The 19,621-nt window shown below is 42.4% G+C and overlaps 1 protein-coding gene across 1 annotated transcript in view; it reads left to right on the forward strand.

The window, feature by feature from the left end:
• The first annotated feature begins 2,480 nt into the window (after positions 1-2,480).
• Positions 2,481-19,621, forward strand: part of PARD3B (par-3 family cell polarity regulator beta) — a 979,738-nt gene continuing 962,597 nt past the window's right edge. The window contains exon 1 of the mRNA XM_036254726.1: positions 2,481-2,616. Coding sequence (XP_036110619.1) covers positions 2,497-2,616 — 120 coding nt within the window. The 5' untranslated portion in view covers positions 2,481-2,496. The remainder of the gene's footprint in view (positions 2,617-19,621) is intronic.

Consider the following 19,621-nt stretch of genomic DNA (forward strand, 5'->3'; position numbering starts at 1 on the left):
TGTGATCTTAACCTCCCTTGGCCTCAGTTTCTCATGTCTAAAAGGAAGATAACAAAATTACCTCTCTTGTAAGATTATTGTAAAGGAAAAATATAGAAATATATGATGCATTTGTATATACATGTACATATGAAATGTATATCATATATCTGTATATATATTTTTTATATTCATTGAAAATAATGCCTGGCAGATATCTAAATCAAGACTGTCCAATAGAATTATCAAATTCACTGTAGTTTTATAGTTTCTATTTAACTTCTCACATCTTTAGGCCCTGTCTTCCCTATCTATAAGCTCCTTGAGGGTTGGGAAGGAATCATATTTTGTGGCGGCTACATGTCTTTTGTTGTCCCCTTGTTGAGGATTCTCCCCTTCCCCTATTCTCAGTCCATGTGATGTAGTGGCAGGTGAACCAAGTCTGGCCAATCACTGCTGCATTCATCTCACCAGAGGGAGGGTATGAGACTCAAGCTAGGATATGCAAGTCCTCACCAGAAAAAGGTTTAGTGATGTCTGATGGCTGTGTAAACCTGCAATAGTGACAGTGGCCATCTTTTCTACTTTTGGGGAGATCCTGTCGGAGAAGAAAACACTGAGAGGCACAGAGCCAATGGAGAGACGTGGCCCATGACGACATCAGTTTCAGTTTTCAATCTTGCCTCAAAAGAGTGCTCTTTGGATCTTCTGATTTTAGGAGGAAATTGATTTTCTCTTTAGTTTATTTAAATTCGTTTGTATTAGATTTGCTACCAAATTGTACTAATATATTTTCTTCAGACCACCTTGATCTCCATGATCCTCTTTGATGCCATTGACTGTACATAAGGTCTTGTGCATAGAAGACAACCAATATATATTTATAACACATATAAATGAGTTTAAAAAATTTAAACCTCTCAAAGTCCATGAAACCATTAACTGAATCTCCTGTGCATTATCATACTGTCCTGGGCAGTTCAAGTTCAATTTAAATGCGTCTTGACCAAGGAACAAACAAACACATGATGTAGCCCCCAGGATCACGTTGGATGAACTGGATTGTGGAGAAAACTGCTTGGGGAGACCAGACAGTCAGCGTGGGAAGAAATTATTTCCTTTCAGTGTAACTAACTCCAGGGTCAGCTCAATCCCTTAACCTCACTGAGCTCCATTCTTCATTCACAAAATGGGAAAATAACATTTACTTTACAGGGTTAATATTAGGCTCAAAGGAGCTCATTTGATGTGTGAGCTAAGAATGATGCAGGTGTTATTTGTTGAATCTTTCTTCCCAGATACGCCTATTTCAATTGGTGATGGATACACACCTGCTAAATCATGAACCTAAACGTTTTAAAAAATGTTTTTCCTGTCAAATGCACAACAGGAGACACACTTTGGAAGACTATATGTAAGCATAAGCGATAGTATCTGGGTCTGGGGTGTGACTTTTGTGGGTATGTTGTCTTCCTCTGTAAAATGAATGGTTCACTGCCATATTATCCCAAAGAATCCCTTCCGTTTTGCTATCCCAGGGCTCCGGAGGACAGATGGGATGCTGTGCTTAAGTTCCTAACAGGCCCTTGGGCCATCCCTGCAGCTTAGTACCTGTGAGCAGCCTCTCCTAGGGGTGTTATGGTGGGCGTGGCGAGAAGCACCTGCTCCTAGGCTCTCCCTGAATCTTGCTCCAATCCCCTCATTTTAAGGGTGTAACTCTGCAGTCTCTTAGCTATTCCCTCCTATGTGCTAAAGCATTATGAGATCCGGTTTCAATTCCCCGGTGGGTAGCTATCAGGTCCCGTTACAATTCCCCAGAGCTCCGTGTGTGCTGGAGGGACAGAGCCAAGGAGAGACCCAGTGAGGGGACCAGGCTCCCGGGCTCCGGTTACCGCCCGGCGCGTTCCCCACCCCGCGCCGCCGAGTGAGCGGCGGGGCCGGCAGCGCCGCGGCCCCTTTAAGAGCCGGGCCCAGGCCGGCCTGGGGGCCGCGGGAGCAGAGCGCCGCGCGCCGCGGAGGAGTTGGGACCGGCGCAAAAGTTTCCTCCCAACTCCGGCCCCGCGCGCCGCCGCCGCCCACTCCAGCCCCGGGCCTGGGGCCGACCCCGCCGCCGCCAGGGCCAGGGCCAGGGCCGAGCCGGAGCCGGGCCGGGCCGGGCCGGCAGTTTCGCTTTGGTGCGCGCGGAGCAGCCGCCTCGTCCGGGCCCGAGCAGGAGCCTGAGCGGCAGCGGGAGCAGGAGCGGGAGGAGGAGCCCGGCCGCGCCGCCGCCGCGTCCCGGCACCCCCGCCACTTGGGAGGTAGCCCTGCCCGCTGCATCCCCCTCCCGGATTCGCGCCCCTGGACCCCGCCTGCCCGGGGCAAGGGGCGCTGCTGCGAGCCCCGGGCCCTGAGGGGGCCCCGGGAGAGGCGCCCGGGTCTCCGGGCCCGCCCGTGTCGCGCGTCCCCCGAGAGTGGGGGCTGCTCCCGCGGGACCAGACACCTGTTCGGCCAGGCCCGGCGTGGTCGCCGGGGGCCAGGATGAAAGTGACCGTGTGCTTCGGCAGGACCGGCATCGTGGTACCCTGCAAGGAGGGCCAGCTGCGTGTCCGCGAGCTCACGCAGCAGGCGCTGCAGCGGTACCTGAAGGCTCGGGAGAAGGTGAGCGCGGCGCTGGGGGCGCGCGCGGGGCGAGGAGGGGGCGCGGCTGCCGAGCAGTCTACCCGCGACCGCACGAGGCCACGGCACCTGCCAGGTGCCTGGGGGACGGGGTGGCGACGCTCAGGGGACGCAGAGCACCCAGGCAACTTGGTTTGTCACTACCTGTGGCCTCAGCTTTTGAATGTTGCTGATAGAAGTGACCTGGGAGTCTTCGGGAGTTCGTGGGCCTCGCTTCTCGAAGGGTGGTGGGAGGACCGCAGCATGGGAATCACTTGGGGGGTGGTTGGAAATGCACAATCTGGCACCCTGATCCAAGCTCACAGCCTGAGTCCCCATTTAAACAAGTTCACAAGTGATTGGAATGACTATTGGCCTTTGAAAAGCACTGCTTTAGAAGTTGTGTGAGGGAACTCTTTTTCAAGGGAATCCTTGAAGGTGCTGCTGACCTCAGGTGTAATGTTTGCCCCACCAAGGCCCACCACACTTAGCTCCTTGGAATTCGAAAGTTGATTGGTGCAAGTGACATACTGGAAAGCTGTAACTGATGAGGCCCTTGGAATTTCAACCTCGTGAGCTGTCCTCCCTAAGTGACTGGGCAGGAACTTGGGTGGAAGGATGCTGTTTGCTTAACCAACCAGTCTGCATTTCAAGTGTTCTAGTTTAATGCCACACATTTCATGAACATTTCCTGCGTGGGTTGTCTGTGTCATGTCCTGGATAACTATTGGAATGAAGACCAAGACTGTCCCTAACTCTGTCCCTGAACTCAAAACAAATGAAAATTAAGTGACGCTCAGGAAGGGTATTTTTAAGTGTGGAATGCACGTTCAGAAGACTTAGCAGAACCCTTGTGAGGTGCTTGGGTTTCTGTGTCTTCATCAGTGGAGAAGGAGGCATTGAAGGCATTCAAATGGAACACCTTGTATACCCCAACCCCTTCTGGAGAAAGATAAGTTTTTTCCCCATTGTTAAATAACTTGTGCTGTTTACATTGTGTAATTCAGTTAAACTGAGATTTGCACATGTAACCAATTATCTTTGAAGTCATATTTCACTAACTTCTGAAAGTTAAGGTAACAAAATTACTCTAGACTATTACAGTAGATCTTATTGAAGGATTGTCTTACTGAAATGATGAATTATTTTTATTTTTAACTCATTATTAAAAATAATTTATGCCGTAAGTCATATACATTTAGAAGTTTAGTACATGGAAATCACATACAGGGAACTAACTAGATGGTATTTAATATATTATAATTTGATCTTAAAAGGTGTTAAAAAGCTATTGATATTCTGGACAGAAAGCATAATTTATAATATCACAGAACCCATAATGTAATTGTATTGATCCAGTTTACTATTATTACCAGACGTTACATTTTTCTGTTTACATTTATATATTAGTGAATGTGGCATTTAAAGGTCACCTGCAGCTTATAACTCCTCCCTCCCTGTTTTGGCTTTTAAAATTTCAATTTAATAAGTGGCAAGTGATATATTTCCCCTCCCGAAATATTCCTCTCCCATAGTTTCATTTTAAATAATATTGTACTCATAATAAGGCTTAACTAATATTAAATGAGATTCCTAATGGAACTGAAATGTCAAGAAACACTGACAAATTCCATGCTTTTATCCATTGAACTTAGAAAATAATGGTAAAAGATCCGAAATGTCAAAATTCAATTTGAAAAACAATTTGTCATAAGTTCACTTCTTTAAATCAGTGAAAATGATTTAAAAGTCTTGTTTCCCTGGACAGCAAGGTTTTACACTCTGCATGCAGTAATAATAACAACTAACATGAATTGTGCTTACACTGTGCAAGCATTGTTTGAGGAGCTTTACATGTATTAAATGACTTACTCCATGAGGGTAGGTACTGTTATTCCCTTTTTACAGATGGGGAAAAAAGAGACACAGAGAGATAACTAGCACATGGTGGAATTGCAATGTGAACCCAGGAACCGTGTCTCTAGGTCCTTATACTGTCATTAACTACAGAGCCCAGTAAGCTATTATGCATTGGAATTTCCCCACCTTGTTTATTTTTTACAGTTTGTTTTAAAAAGATAATTAATCTACAAACTGCTGCAATAACATAAAGATAGCAATTTTGTTTCTTGAGGAGAGGAGGGACCGCCACAAGTTCTCTTGATTATCGTTTACAATACAGGTCTCTATGCTATCTGAGAGAAGTGCAATTTCTGAGGCAAATATTGCAAGAGTTGCAAATCAAGAATGAAAAATGTTCCCCGGTCTAAGTACAGATGGAAAAATGGGCTAGATCTCTTAGGTATCCAGGTAGAGAGTGCTGTACAGAAAACAAATTTGGCGGGAACTGAATGTAAATTAAGTCAGTTTCTTCCAGGGCCCTGAATAATTTAAAGGGAGAAAGTCAGATTTCAAGATTGAAGATAGATTCAAGGTTTCTAAAGTTTGAAGGGTAAGCAAAGGCCAAGGAAGCCATTCTGGATTTTGTTGGCAGCATCAGAGAAGAATCTACCCCTTGCTGAGAAGAAACATAGAAGACTGGTATTTGTGGAATGTGGGGAACCAGCTGAATCAGCATCAGATAAGGTCCAGAGTATATAGGATGCTGAAGAAACTGAGGAAGGCTTTAATTATGTTCTGAAATCTGGGACTTTGAGATTTCTGCTGCCTCTCCACACCCTTCTGTTTGAGGAACTCTACTGGGGAGGTGAATTGACTAATGGGGGAGAATTATGGGGTCGCTTGTCTTTGGAGTTTGGTAGTTTATCAGTATCCCAGGCTCTAAATCTAATTTAGTGAAGTAGTTACTGGAGAGGAGATTGTCTTCTTAAATAGTCAAGATGGGGATCATTGAGTAATTAGTTTAACTTATTATCAAAATTGTGTGTCACAGGTGAAAGGGTAATCCCCCATATCCTTCAGGTGTTCAATACTAGCTGGTTATTAGTCAACTCTACTTTTAACATTTTATTTTATATTTTATCCTCACTGCATTTATCTTAAGATAGAGAGGGAGAGAGCGAGGAAGAGGGAGAAACGTCAACGTGAGAGAGACACATCGAGTGGTTGCCACCCATATGACCCCAACCAGGACCAGGGACAAACTGCAACCGAGGTATGTGCCCTTGGCAGGAACCAAACCCGGGACTCTCCCATCCGTGGGTAGATGCTCTAACTGCTGAGCCAAACAAGCCAGGGCTACTTTTAACACTTTAAACAATACAAGTGTGTGAGTTCCTTTCTCCAAGATTCTTATTCACTGAGCTCAGAGTGGAGACTGGATGTAGGTATTTTAAAAAGTACTCTAGGTGATTCTAATTCATAGCCAGGGTTGAGAACCACCCATCTACAAACACTTATCTGATACCACTGAACTCATTTGATTTTAAACACTTTTCATGGCAGATACTGTGCCTTAGGCATCTGTAGACCAACCTGTCACTAGCAACCGTACCTTCATTTCTACTCTGAATGAATCCTCTCAGCAGGTGCTCAAATAATTTATTAAATTGAACATTCATTACACACACACACACACACACACACACACACGATGAGGTTGAAATAAATAACCTGTTTATTAATGGGAGTGTACGGTGTATTCAGGAGTTGAAATGAATGAGATAATATGAACCCTGAGTTCATGGGATAATGGGTGTGCTGGAATTTTTCAGAAGCTGATTTGTGATCTGACTGTATGAGAAACCGTTTTTTCCTCTTTTTTTTTTTTTTAAATAAATGAAACATTTGATAAAATTTTCAAAGTGAATCTCTTCTGTGTTTAGATATTTTGAATAATTTGTTTGATTTACAAGTTCAGGTCAGCTTCCCAGATCTGAACAAGTCAAGAGTAGCAGCTTTATTTCTTGATTAATTGTGGAATCAGAATCTAAGAGAACATGTACAATAATGAGAATTTGGCATGCTGTTGTATGGGACTAGAGTGGAGGAATAAGCTAGAACTCTTGAATTCCTGAACTTTTCAGCTATTGATTCCTTGTTTCTCTCTTTTAAGGTTTCCTTATACATAAGCTGGGACCAGTATATTGAAAATGCTTTTTGGGGCACTGACTTACTGGAGTACTTTATTTCCTGTTCAGTTCTCCCCTCTCATAACGTGTGGACTAGATATTCTTCCCAGCAAGTGGATGGGACTGACTTATCACACGCATGGCACTTGCTTCTAACTTGGTTTTGCTACTTGACTTGCACTGAGTTTGCAAACACAGGGCTGGTGGGGCCTGCTGTGACCCACAGATGTGCTTTTTTAGTTCTGTTCAGTGTTATAATTTGACTTGGTTGCCATGTTTGAGATTTCATGCAAAAATGCAGACTTTTATTTTTTTGGGGGGGAAAAACAATACAGAAGCTCTGACAATTCTAGGCTTTCCTTTCCCACGTAGTAATCATTAGTTGGAGCTGAGACCCCTTTTTTTCTTTTGAAGGGATGCTCTAGTCTCCATTATTGCCTCCTGAAAGTGAATACAAGTTATTATCCTCATGCTTAACTTTTTATCTCATTCATTTTGCTTACTTATGGCCCACTTAATGCACCGTTGCTATTTGGCTGGTCTGCTAGTAGGCTTTTGAGTGTGTGGCTCCTGGACCTTCTCTCCTACCTCTTCCCTTATGCATAATCCAGTGGCCTACACATACGGCTTGCTGACCAGGGCTTCGCCTGCAGTTTGGTTCATCTGAGCTAACTTAATTGTCATATGTGGGATTATCACAGCCCTGATATATAATTTGGAGCACTGTGCTCAATGGTTTAGTTAACCAGGTGTTCATTCCCAGGGTATTTGTGCCATAGATCCTGTTTGAGGAAGTTGGACAAATGATATTGTCAGGTTTTTATGAGATTGTTTGCTGAGGTAATTGAGTATTAAAATAATCTAAGGTGTGTATTAAAAATGCGGAACTTTGTGCCTCTCTTGGAAAGTCTAAAGTAGAACTTTCTGTGATGATGGAAATGTTTTATGTCTGTGTTTTTCAATAGGGCAGCCTTTAGCCATGTATGGCTACTAAATACTTGAAATTTGGCTAGTGCAACTGCATTTTACATTTTAATTAATTTAAATTTAAATAGTCACAGTTCAGGTCCAAAGCTCCTCTGATGATTTCTCTCAGCTGCCTTTGCAAACCACTGGTCTAAAGCGCAGATTCCAGGCAATCCTTAGCCTGACATTCTTACAGGTGCTGCTGTCTGTTCTGTTGAGAACTTTGCCGTCAGAAAGGGATCTTTATTCACTACTCTTTGGTATCCACAGGTAGTAGAGAGAGCCTTTAAAATCTTAAATACTCCACTTAGACATGAACAAAAACCAGCTGCCTGATACAAGTTGAGGTCTGCACCCTTGATGCACCAGCCTGAGGTACTCATCCTGCAGTTTGGTGCATGGTGGACCAACAAGGAGGGTAAACAAAAGTCTAGACATTTTCAGCGAGACTTAGCTGCCTCTGGATGAGCTCATATAGCATTATGGCTCCAAATATCATCTGTTTAGTGGCACCTCAGATCTCTCCTTTGAACCCCAAGCTCCAGTAGAGCAGACTCCTTGATACCTTGGATGTTAAGGAGACACCTTACCCTTAGCATGCCCTAAATTGAACTCTGGATCCCCTACTCCAACTCCACCCCACCTCTGATCTTCCCATCTCATTAAATGACAATAGCATCCTTCTCCTTGCTCCAGAAATCCTTGCAATAAGCCTTTACTGTCCTTTACCTCTAATGATCCATATGTACTCACTACGTAAATCAGATTGACTCTGCTCTCACAGTATGGCTAGAATCTGAGCACTTACCTCTAGCTTTTCTGTTAGCATGCTGGGGCTTGGGTTTTGTTTTTTCCCAATGGACTTTAGTTTTCCTATTATGCCCCTGCTACAGTCTCTTTTCAAGAGAAAAGCTCGCGTGATCATTTAAAATTCTAGCCAGGTGCCTTGCCATTCATTCTTCTACTTCAGGTTTTCTGCTGGCTTCCATCCCTTCAGATGGCCCATAAGTGCTACATGACCTGCTCTGTGTGCCCTGACCAGGAATTGAACCCACAACATTTTGGCAAATGGGATGACGCTCCCACCAACTGAACCACCCTGCCAGGGTTCAGTCTCAATTTTTGAGAATCTTTTAAAAACTCTACCTGAGAACTTTCCAGCATTTTAAAACATATCTCTTCTCAGTCTTTGTGCGTTCTCCCTAAATGATTTCCTTGTGTGCTGGCCATTAGGGTTCCATCTGGCCTTGCTCTCAGTAGGATCTCATCTACTTCATGGCTTCAGCTACCCCCAAATACACACTTCTAGCCCTGAACTTAATGTGGACCCCACTACCCCTGCCTGTGGACTTCATCTCCCTTTATGTTCCAGTTCAAGCACAGGCTATTCTCTGTAAATCCTCTGGTCCCCAGTCTCCATTTCTGGTGTCATCATTCACCTGGTGTCTAATTTAGAAAAACCCTTCATTCCTCAATGACCTCCACTCCCTTATACTCCACCACATGTCTAGTTGGTCAGAGAGTTCCTTTGGTTTCTGGTGGTACTTCTTAGATCTGCTTCTAACCCCAAGCCATGCCAGTTCTCATTTCTACCATGCAGAATTGCAGGAGAACCTTAACTGGCTGTTCTGTGTCTCCTAGCTACCAGCTCCTCCAAACCATTGCCATTGATGGCCTTACAGCCGTTGATCTGATCGTGTCTGGAGTGCTGCTTGGAGTAGTCAGGTGGTTCCCCATTGCTTTTAGGTGAAAACCCAAACTTTGCTTACCTGTTCAGCATCTTCTCTTTCCCTTTATCCCCTTTAAATTTCCTCTACCTTAAAAGTCTCCTCCCTTCCTTTACCCCTCATTCTTATTTTCCCAGAGCTCTCCATGGTTATGCTTTCATTTCGGAAGCTACATCTTACATTGCTGTTTATTAGCCAGGGTCTACTAACTTAACAGACCACCCCAAATGACAGTAGCTTATCACAGCAAAGGCTTCTCTTTTGGGGAGGGAGGTGGGGCTCTGACGCACACAGTCTCCTACCGACTTTCTCTTTGGCCTCGGCATTTTCTGTAGAGCTCCTGCGCTGTGCTGACGGAGGGATAGAGTATGGAGGGTACCACAGGGGGTTTGGGGCCTGGCCTAGAAGTAGCAGACGTCACGCTGCTAGCATTCCACTGGTGAGGCTAGCCACGAGCCCGTGCAGAAGCAGCGGCTCAGGAAAGGGGTCCGCTTGGGAATAGGTGAGCACCTCGCCGAGCTCTGCCACGTGCTGCAGCCTCCGTGTCCTCCCTGCTGCGCTGTGAGGCAGTCAAGACCAAAGGGGGTCATTTTTTATTTCCTGTCCTGTTTTGAGGACAGTATCTGCTAATGGAGTATGAATACCATAAATGCTCGTTAAATTATATTAAATTTCACGTTACTTTTCTTTCATAAAAATGAGACTGACCTTGTATTTAACACAGTGTTTTGTAAGTTTGGAATCTTTATGATTGGTGTGAGTTGTCTTTCTTTTTTCTTTAAAAAAAAAGACTAAATGCAACTTTTCTCTTGATTACATGCAAATACCTCATCATATTCACATTTGTGGCAGGCAGTGGTTTAGTGGTCCATTGTATCTGCCACACTGTCTTAAATAACAGCTTCCAATTCTGACAGGTTGACTCACTTGTCAGGTTTTTGAGACTGAGTGCTCCGTAGTTCTGAACTTTCAAAGGGGAACATCATCTTTCTGCTTCATGAAGATTTGTGAAGTGCTGTCTCATATTTAAACGATGTGTGAATTTCAGTATCCCATTCATTAATTTCATGTTGATTTAAAAAATGATTCTGGATTATCTCAATTTGGATGGATTCTTCAATTTGAAAGGCACAGTGTCTGTGTCTGGGGTCCTGTCAAGTTAGGTCTGCCTCCCTTCTCTGGGCTCAGCCACTCTTCAGATGGCTGGACTCTTGCTTTTTGGATGACAATGAGATGGAATTGTGGGTACCAAGAAACAGCTCGTAAAGAAGGTTTCACTTAGTTTAGTCCCTATCAGATGCAGTGCCAAGTATCATCCAGACAAATACACCTTATACTGCCCCATCCTGTGCCTCCAGGTTCTGTTATTAAACTCTCTGGGTGGTCCCGGGCCCTGGAGGAAGAGCTGGTGGGGTCCACTTGGTGATAGACGCAGATAGCAGAAGTGTCTGTAACTCAGCTAAGCCACTACCAGCAAGACCAGAGGAGCATATTGACAGGGGACATGCTCAGACCCATTTTGCTTTATGTGAGGCAGAAATTAAGGGTTTATGAGGACCTCCAGTAGTAGACTTCTGATATCTCTTTAAGAGGATTTAGGGTAAGATTGCCTCTATTCTTTTCTAGAGACACGAACCCTAGAAAGAGTGACCTCAAAGCAAAACAGGTTTTTGATAGATATATAGATACAGTTTGTGCTTCTTCCTCTTTAGAGATAGGTGGTCTATTTAGGGGGAGGGATACAGAGACAATGGGGTACTTGGCTTTTAAGAATGATGAGAAATAACTACAGTCCCTTAACCCCATCTGCATCACATAAAAAGTATGTCGTGTACTCGGTGAGGCTTGAGTCATACATGCAAGTAGTGGATGCTTCGCTATGCTTGTCTATCGCAATCTAACAATCACTCCAGTCAGTAAGAGAAGATTTAGAGAGCAACTTTGGGTCAAGCATTGTGTTGTGCACTGGGGATGTAGAATAAAATTAGGCAATAGATCCTGCCTCCATCGGGCTTATAGACTAAAAAGGCAGAGAGAACAATATGAGTAACAAACACAGTATAGTAGAGGAGCCCTAGAGAGCTGGACAAAGGGAGTGATCGACTTTGACTTTGCGCTGATTGGAGAGAGATGAGGAAGGTGTGTAAGTCTCACTGAGGGAGCTATACCTAGGCAGGGCTTTCAAGGATGAATGGACATTTGCCAGTTCAGTAAGGGTGGGGAAGGGCATGGGCCTATGGGCGTGGAGAGTGTGTGTGTGTGTGTGAGATTGAGAGAGAGAGACACACACAGAGAGAGAGAGAGAGAGAGAGAGAGAGAGAGAGAGAGAGAGAAAGAGAGAGAGAGAGATTAGTGCAGCCTACTTTTGAATGAAGGTAAACAAGTGGTTGTTTTGAGTAGGGGAAGAGGAGAAAATGACGGAAGATTTCCCAAGGGTGACTGTGGGAGGGAGTAGTAGGGGATGAAGCAGTTAAGGTGAAGGCAGGGTCAGAGCTTGAGGAGTCTGGGCAGGTTGCTGATAGTGTGTGATTTGCCTTTTTGTGGGGCTTGCTATAGAAGATGGAGACAGAGGGAGCTGAGACTGGAGGTAGAGAAACTGGTCCACATCCCAGATGTGGGAGTAGAGGTTAGACCTATTGAAGCAGAAGAGGGAATGGTCTTTGAGATTTCAGGGCAAAGTCATCAGACTTTCGGGAGTTGACAATGGAGAGAAGGAGCAGTGTGAGGTTTCTGTGGTCACTATGCAACAGACATCTCAAAGGCTACATCCGTGTTCTCATCTCCGAGACCTGGGGATACAGAGACAACTAAGACATGGCCTGTGCCCTCACGGAGTCCTCTAGATAGGGATAGGAGAGGTGGGAGACCGGGACAGATGAAAGGGTTGCTGGGCAGGGTTGGAGGCTTGGCTGAGATCATAAATCATGAGTTAATCAAGATGCTAACCTGTTGCATCAGTTGTTTGGCACTGGATTAGAGTCTTGATGCAAGATTGGGATTTGAGGGCAGATGTGGAAAAATGTGGCATCCAGAAATAAAAGTGTTCAGACTAAGTTGATGAATGCATGGCCGATACTGGTGCTTTCTTCAGATGTTTGTGATAGAGATTCAGAGTGGCTGGAAGTCCTCTGTTTGCTTCTCCAGGTGAACTCTTGACCTTTTCCCAGTCCCTCTGTGACCTGAAAGGCTGAGAAGCATGAACTCTCTACCTCTCTGGCTTCTAGTTGGATCAGCCATGGGGGAGGCCTCAGCGAGATGGGGGAGGGTAGGCAGCTCCTATCCTGCCAGGTCACTGTGGCTGCCTCTCTTTCCTGAAGGCCATAGCTCCTAGTAGGCAACCCTGCCCATACTCTTCTGCTCACTGTGCTAGCATCTGCTCCTTTCTGTGGCCCCTTGGGTCCTACATGGTGGCAAGGGTTCACCACTGTTAAGAGCACTAGTCCTTAATATTTTCCCTTAACCCTATGCAAACCTTTTTGAATAATTTCTTTGTTAAATTTCTAGGTGCCTTAATTTGAGTGAACCATCTGTTTCCTGCCAGGGTTTTAACTGATAAATACAGTAATAATAGATTTTCCTTCATGACCCAGGACCCACAACACATATATACAACTGAAATATGTTTCGTGAGTATAATTACCCTTACTATGAATACACCCTCTGATATTTTTAGTCTAATATTTTCATTTGAAAACAGTTGTTGGGGCTCTGGCAGGTTTTGCTCAACGGTTCGAGTCTTGCCCCACGGACCAAAGGGTCGCAGGTACAATTCCCTGTCAAAGGTACATACCTGGGTTTCAGATATATATAGGTATATACATACCCCGTTGGGGTTGGACAGGTGGTAACCAATCGATGTGTCTCCCTCACATTGATGTTTATCTCTCTCTCTCATCCATCCTCCCTCCCTTCCACTCTATCTAAAAAAAAATCAATTGAAAAATATCTTTGGGTGAGGATTAACAACAACAACAAAAACAAAAACAGTTTTGGGACACATTAAATTGATTTCACTGTCCACTAATGGGTTAGGGCCCATATTTAGAAAACTAATGGGCTACCTGATGTTTAGAGGACATTGGATGGGTTCTCAAAAATACCCCTAGCACTAAGATGCCATTGTTTTATGGATTGAGGGAAAGTGTGAGGCTGGAGGCTGAAGGTAAACCCCTAAAGTCAAGTATGCATTATAAGAATACAGATTAATTTTTCTATGGATTATAATGCCAAGATATATATATATATATATGACTTGAATCTTGAGCTATGAATGCTCAGCACGTGAACTAAGGGGCTTATTGGCCTAGAAGTCTGGATGGCTTCATACAATTTTGAAGAAATGGAGTTTCACTTGTCATCCAATATTTCTTTTGTCATGACATGGTAATAGTATTGGTAACTTTAAATATTAGGTTCTGGATTACTTCCTTTTGTAGCAAAGACTTGAGGGTGGCAAGATGGATAAATGATCCTTGTCTATGTATTTAAAGGTACATTTATAGAGACTCAGTGGGCTTGAGTTTTGACAGCAGTATTTGATCAGAGACATTTTCCCAGAACCTTATAAAAATCTAACTGCACTTCAGGAATTTCTAGTTAAAAGATTTTTTTTTTTTTTTTGGTTGCCTCAACTAGATTTGCATTTCAGATATTTTTTGTTTGTTTCACTTTTATCTGTGAGGAGAAAGGGCTAGTTGGAGAAGTGTGGATAGAGAGGGGTCCTTTACTCTATTACTTGTTTTCTAGAGTTGCCATGACATAGCACCACAAGCTGGGTGGCTTCAAACAACAGACATGTATTCTCACGTGGTACTGAAAGCTCGAGGTCTGAAATTGAGGTGTTGACAGGGTCCTGCTTCCCTTAAGACCACTGCCCAAGGAGCCTTCCTTGCTTTTTCCAGCCACTGGTGCCCCAGACACTCCTTAGCTTGTGCCAGCATCACTGTCTCTAAATAAGCTCACATTCTCAGGGACCAGGGGTCAGGACAGCAACATCTCTTTCTGAGGGGACACATTTCAACTGATAATCATTCAGTTTAATGCATTTTCTCCTGCTTTCACTGTAAAAGTTATTAGGGGAATTCTGTCAATTCCTCACAATGTTGCCCACCCCCTCTCTTTTTCTCTGTTTCATTGAGATATAAAGGTCTTATGGTCTGATATCATTTACTACTTCCTTTTCCACCTAAGCATTTATCTTATCTGCCTCTTCAGGTGCCCTTTTAGAGACTCATGTTTGGACTGAATGCCATCTCTTCCCACGTCCTTTGAGGTGTGGCTGTATCAAGCACTGATTGAAACCCAGTGGCCTGTCTGAATTGCATTCCTTTTCAGCCTATAATTAAGTCAGCCTGGAGAAGGCAGGAGGGTGTTTTTGAGCACCTGTTACTTGCCACACAGCACAGTCTCTTTCCTTTTGGGCTTTATAGTCCAGTTGGAGAGACATGTAGACCTGTTGAAAATGAAGAAAGCAACAACCAAGTGTCAGGTGAGTTCTCTGGGCACTCAGCAGGGAGAGTGCTCACAGTAGGCTGGCAGAGGCAGATGTCAAACATGGACAGAATTCAGATAAATGGAGGAAAGGAGGGGGAGTATTTCATGTGGCCGACACAAAGGACATAGAACTGTTGCAGTAGTTCTCAAACTTACTGGTCCCAGCACTCCTTTTCATACTCGTACACTTCCTGTAGCTCAGAGTGCTTTATATGCAGACTATATCTATTTCTATTTAGCATATTATAAATTAAAACTGAGAAATTAAAAATACATTTAATTGATTTAATATAACAATGAGCCCATAACAAGTTAAGATCACTCATTGTCACGAAAAATAACTATATTTTTTCAAAACAAAAGAAAAATTTAATGAGAAGATTGGCATAGTGTAATATTTTTTTTGCAAATCTCTTTGATGTTTGCTTATTAGATAGTTCTAGTTTCAGATGTGCTTTCTCATGCGATCTGTTGTAATATGTTGTTTTGGTTAAAATATATGATGAAAATCCTGCCTCACATAGATATGTAGTAGGAAGAGAAAGGAGCATTTTAATAGCCTTTTCAGATAATTGTAGATATGCTTTCTGTATACTACATGCAAATCCAACAAGTGATGGTTTGCTTCTATATTTCTTTATCATATGTTTATTATATCACAGTTTCTGTGGGTCAGGAGCCTGTGCACAGCTTAGCTGCCTCCTCCTCTTAGCATCTTACCAGCTACATTCAGGATCCCAGCAAGGCTGCATTCTCAGGAGGCTTGACTGGAAAGAATCTGCTTCTACACTCACTCAGGTTGTTAGCAGAATTCATTCCTTGCCTCTGTAGGACTGAAGGCCATGGCTTTTAACTAGAGTCCACCCTCAGCTCCTAAAGATCATTTGCAGTTCCATATCATGTGGAATTTCCAAGCCTGATTGATTGCATCATCAAGCAAAGAGGATCTCTAAAGCAAGATGGCATCTTATATAACATAATATAATCATGGGAATGATTCCCAGTAAGTGATGATTTCTTAAAGGTTAGTTGGTTGCAGTGCGGAATCTGAAATCATACCAATGAAATTGTCAAATTCTGTGGCATTACAATTCATTGATTTGTATTGTGCTTTGAATAGACCCTTTACCAATGAATGGTCTTTTAACATCACACATTGGTCATGTGGAAAACATTGTTTCACTGAGTTATGCCAGTCTTCCAAATGCTGACACATTTTATTATACAGTTTTAAAAACCAATTCATTGATATTACCATTAATTTCATCAGAAAGGTGTTAGTTTTGGGAAGCTATCAAGCTCACAGTAGTGGACACAAGTTTTCTAAAATTTTAGTTTTTGCTTTATTATTGGTAACAAATACTGTCATTTGTTTTCTATGAAGTGCTCAGGTTCACATCATTCATTTTTGAGAAATATCTACCAAAAGCTCAAGTGTAAATAACCATAGTTTGTCTGTCAGTCTGTCTTTTAAGTGAAAATGGTGCTGCATGAAAATACACATTAGTTCAGCTCAATTCAGTCAGTCACAAGTGGGCTTTTCTCTGAGGTGACCGCTCTATGACATTATGCAGTCCTTGTGTACTTTCTATTTCTTCACGTAAAGTGTCAAAAAGATGTGAAATCAGGGATTTAAAATTGATAATATTATTGTTACTTCATCAAGGGCATTCAGTTTCCCCCTCCCCTTTTTAAGTCAAATAAGTGGCAGTGAAGAATGCAGTGATTGCTAGTGCAGTTCACTGCCTGATTCAGACGAAGGTCCTGGCACCTTCGCCCCCTCTGCTCCCGCACCAGCAATGCAAGCGTCGACATAGTCACTCCAAGGATAAACCATGGGGTTCCAACCAGGTATTCAACATGTGCACTATTCCAGCACCCGTGTTTATTGTCAGGCTTTCACATTAAAAAAAAAAATCTTCCATCAGTGTCAGCACCAAGTAGTCATTTCATACCAAAGAAACAGCAAGTTCAGTCATATCTATACATTAATCCATTTGTAAGGCAAAGGTATAATTCTGCAGATGGGATATTAACTCAATCTTCACGTTTTCTGCCAAATCTTTCATGCGAGGAGTTACTGTATCACTGGGAAGTGGTACTGTCATGCCTTTTGTAAAGTAACATCATCTAGCAGACATGCAGTGGTGTTAGCTGTGGGAGGCTTCCTTAGCGACTGTCATTGTGTGCACTTCTCCAGCTAATCGGCACAATAGCTTACCCTGTAAGGTGCCGCAGTGGCTTTTCCTTGTCTGGGTTGGAAAAGCTGTAATCAATTTTGGATTTTAAAGTGCTCATCATGTCTGCATTTTAAAATACTCAATTTCTTTTGCTTTAAATTCTTAGTGATTAATTTCAAAATGATGCTACCACTTAACTATTTGAAAGTGTTCTGATGCATAAGACCCAATTATGTAAAGTACTAATAACAGTTAAGGACAAGGAAAAAAATAACTTTCATGTCTTTGTCTACTTTCAGTTTTACCCAGTTTCTTTTCTTTCCTTCATTTTTTTTAGTAGATTCTACCCTTCCATGGATCAGAGAGCCCTGGTGTGTTAGTTTCGTCTTTTTTTAGTATCTAGATGTAGATGGTGTAGCTGTGCTATTGAGAAAGCAGGTTTGTTAATCCCCCCTTTTTATGTTAGACTTTCTAATTGTGGTGAAAATATATGTAACATAAAATTCACCATTTTTACTGTTCTTAAGTGTACAGTTCTGTGGTGTTAGGTACAGTCATATTGTACAACCATCACCATCATCTCCAGAATGTTTTCATCTTCCTGAAATGAGGCTTTCTACCCATCAAACAACTTGCATTTCCCCTCCCCCATCCCCTGGTAATCATGATTTTACTCTTTGTTTCTGTGGATTTGTTTACTGTAGGTACCTCATGTAAGTGGAATCATACAATATTTGTCCTTTGTGGCTGGCTTATTTCCCTTAGCATAATGTCTTCAAGTTTCATCCATGTTGTAGCATGTATCAGAATTTCCTTCCTTTTCAGGTTTGAATAATACTCCGCTGTATGTATAAACCACATTTTATTTATCCATGTCTCCACTGGCGGACAGTTGCGTTGCTTCCTGCTTTTGGCTTTTGTGAATAACGCTCTATAAACATAGCTGTGTAAATGTCCATTTGGGTCCCTGCTTTCAGCACTTGTGGGAGTATACACAGAAGTGGAATTGCTGGGTTACATGGTAATTCTGTGTTTAATATTCTGAGGAACGGCCATTACTGTTTTCCACGCCGGCTTTACCACTGCACATTTCCATCAGCGATGCACAGGGTTCCAGTGGCTCCACTTCCCTGCCAACATTATTTTCTTTCTTTAGAAAAAATAACAGCTACCCTAATTGGTGTGAAGTATCTAATGCACATCTTTAAATATAAAATAGTTGTAAATTTTCTTTTAGTTTTGAATGAAATATTAAATTCTAAGTATAATATATTTGAACATTTAGAAGCATTTTTGAAAAGATTAAAAATATTGTCAATCTGTGAAGGCACAATTAAAATGTGTAAATCACCTTTTAGAGTTATTTGAGGGAAAATTTTGGCCTTGTGAACTTCCTTGAAAGGCCTTGAGACCCCCAGGGGTTCACCGACCTCACTTTGAGAACTGTTAGCTGGAGTCCAGTGTTGGAAACATCTTCACAGTGAATCAGTGTTTCCTGAGGTGGATGAAAGCTAGTTCTCTTGGTCTGCAAATCTTATGATGAACTTCAAAAACAGCTTTTGAATAATTTTTGCCCAAGATTTTATTTTACTAAAAATGAGTAACAAACAAATCAGTTGCCATGGAATTAAGGTTGGGAAGGAAGCATGTTTTGTCATTGACTGGGAACCTGCTTAGGATCTGGCAACAGAAGGTAGGGATAAATTGTACTTTTCTGAAACAGAAATATTGTAAGTCTATTCCTGGTTTTTATTATTTTTTAAAGATGATCGAAGGAGGATGTACATACAAATACAAGAGATCATACCTATCTTAATCTTGAAGTTAAAAGATTTCTCTGAAGCAGCAGTTAGGAAATGTATGTAAAACATTCAAAATATACTGTTGGAACACCAGTATCTGCAGCATCTTACTATGAGCATGCTTAGAGCAGGGAGACGGCCACACAATCTCCATTGGAGCCGAAATGATGAAAATGTGGTTAATAACAACAAAAAATTAAAACAAAAAAAGGTAAAAAAAATTACCTCATTTTGTACTTTATAACCCAAATAATATATCACTATTTTTAATTGACATGCCAGAAATATCAACCTTTAAATGAGAGAATTTTTATTTCTCATCAGCCATCCCCTGAGCATTGGGAATGGTGGTGCTGGATTGGTTTCTTACCCAGGTCAGGGCAGCACCCCCATTTTTGCCTTTCGTTTTCACTCCACAGTGTCATATTTAGGCCCTCTTGAAAAGGACTGCCCTAGATATCATGATTGTCTCCACCTGTATAGTTCTGTCTCTTATTTTTTAGAAAACCAATGATGGTGATCACTGATCTGTATAGTCGAACATCTTTTTGCTGTGATTTAGATGCTGTTTAAAATCATATTGCCTTTCTTTAAACTCTGATTCATTGTAAATGTTTAGATAACATTATATGTAAATCATGAACATATAGGTTGAGATTTAAAAAAAAAAAAGGCAAAATGTGTAATAGCAGTAATCATCGGATGACAAGTATTGACATGACTGTGTCTTGGAGAATGTGGACTGGTACCATAATACAAACCGAACCTCCTCCGTTCAGGTAGCAGGCACTCTCAGGGGGCATGCCTTG

This window comes from Molossus molossus, unplaced genomic scaffold (genome assembly GCF_014108415.1).
Source record: "Molossus molossus isolate mMolMol1 unplaced genomic scaffold, mMolMol1.p scaffold_m16_p_11, whole genome shotgun sequence".
NCBI classification, from domain to species: Eukaryota; Metazoa; Chordata; class Mammalia; order Chiroptera; family Molossidae; genus Molossus; species Molossus molossus.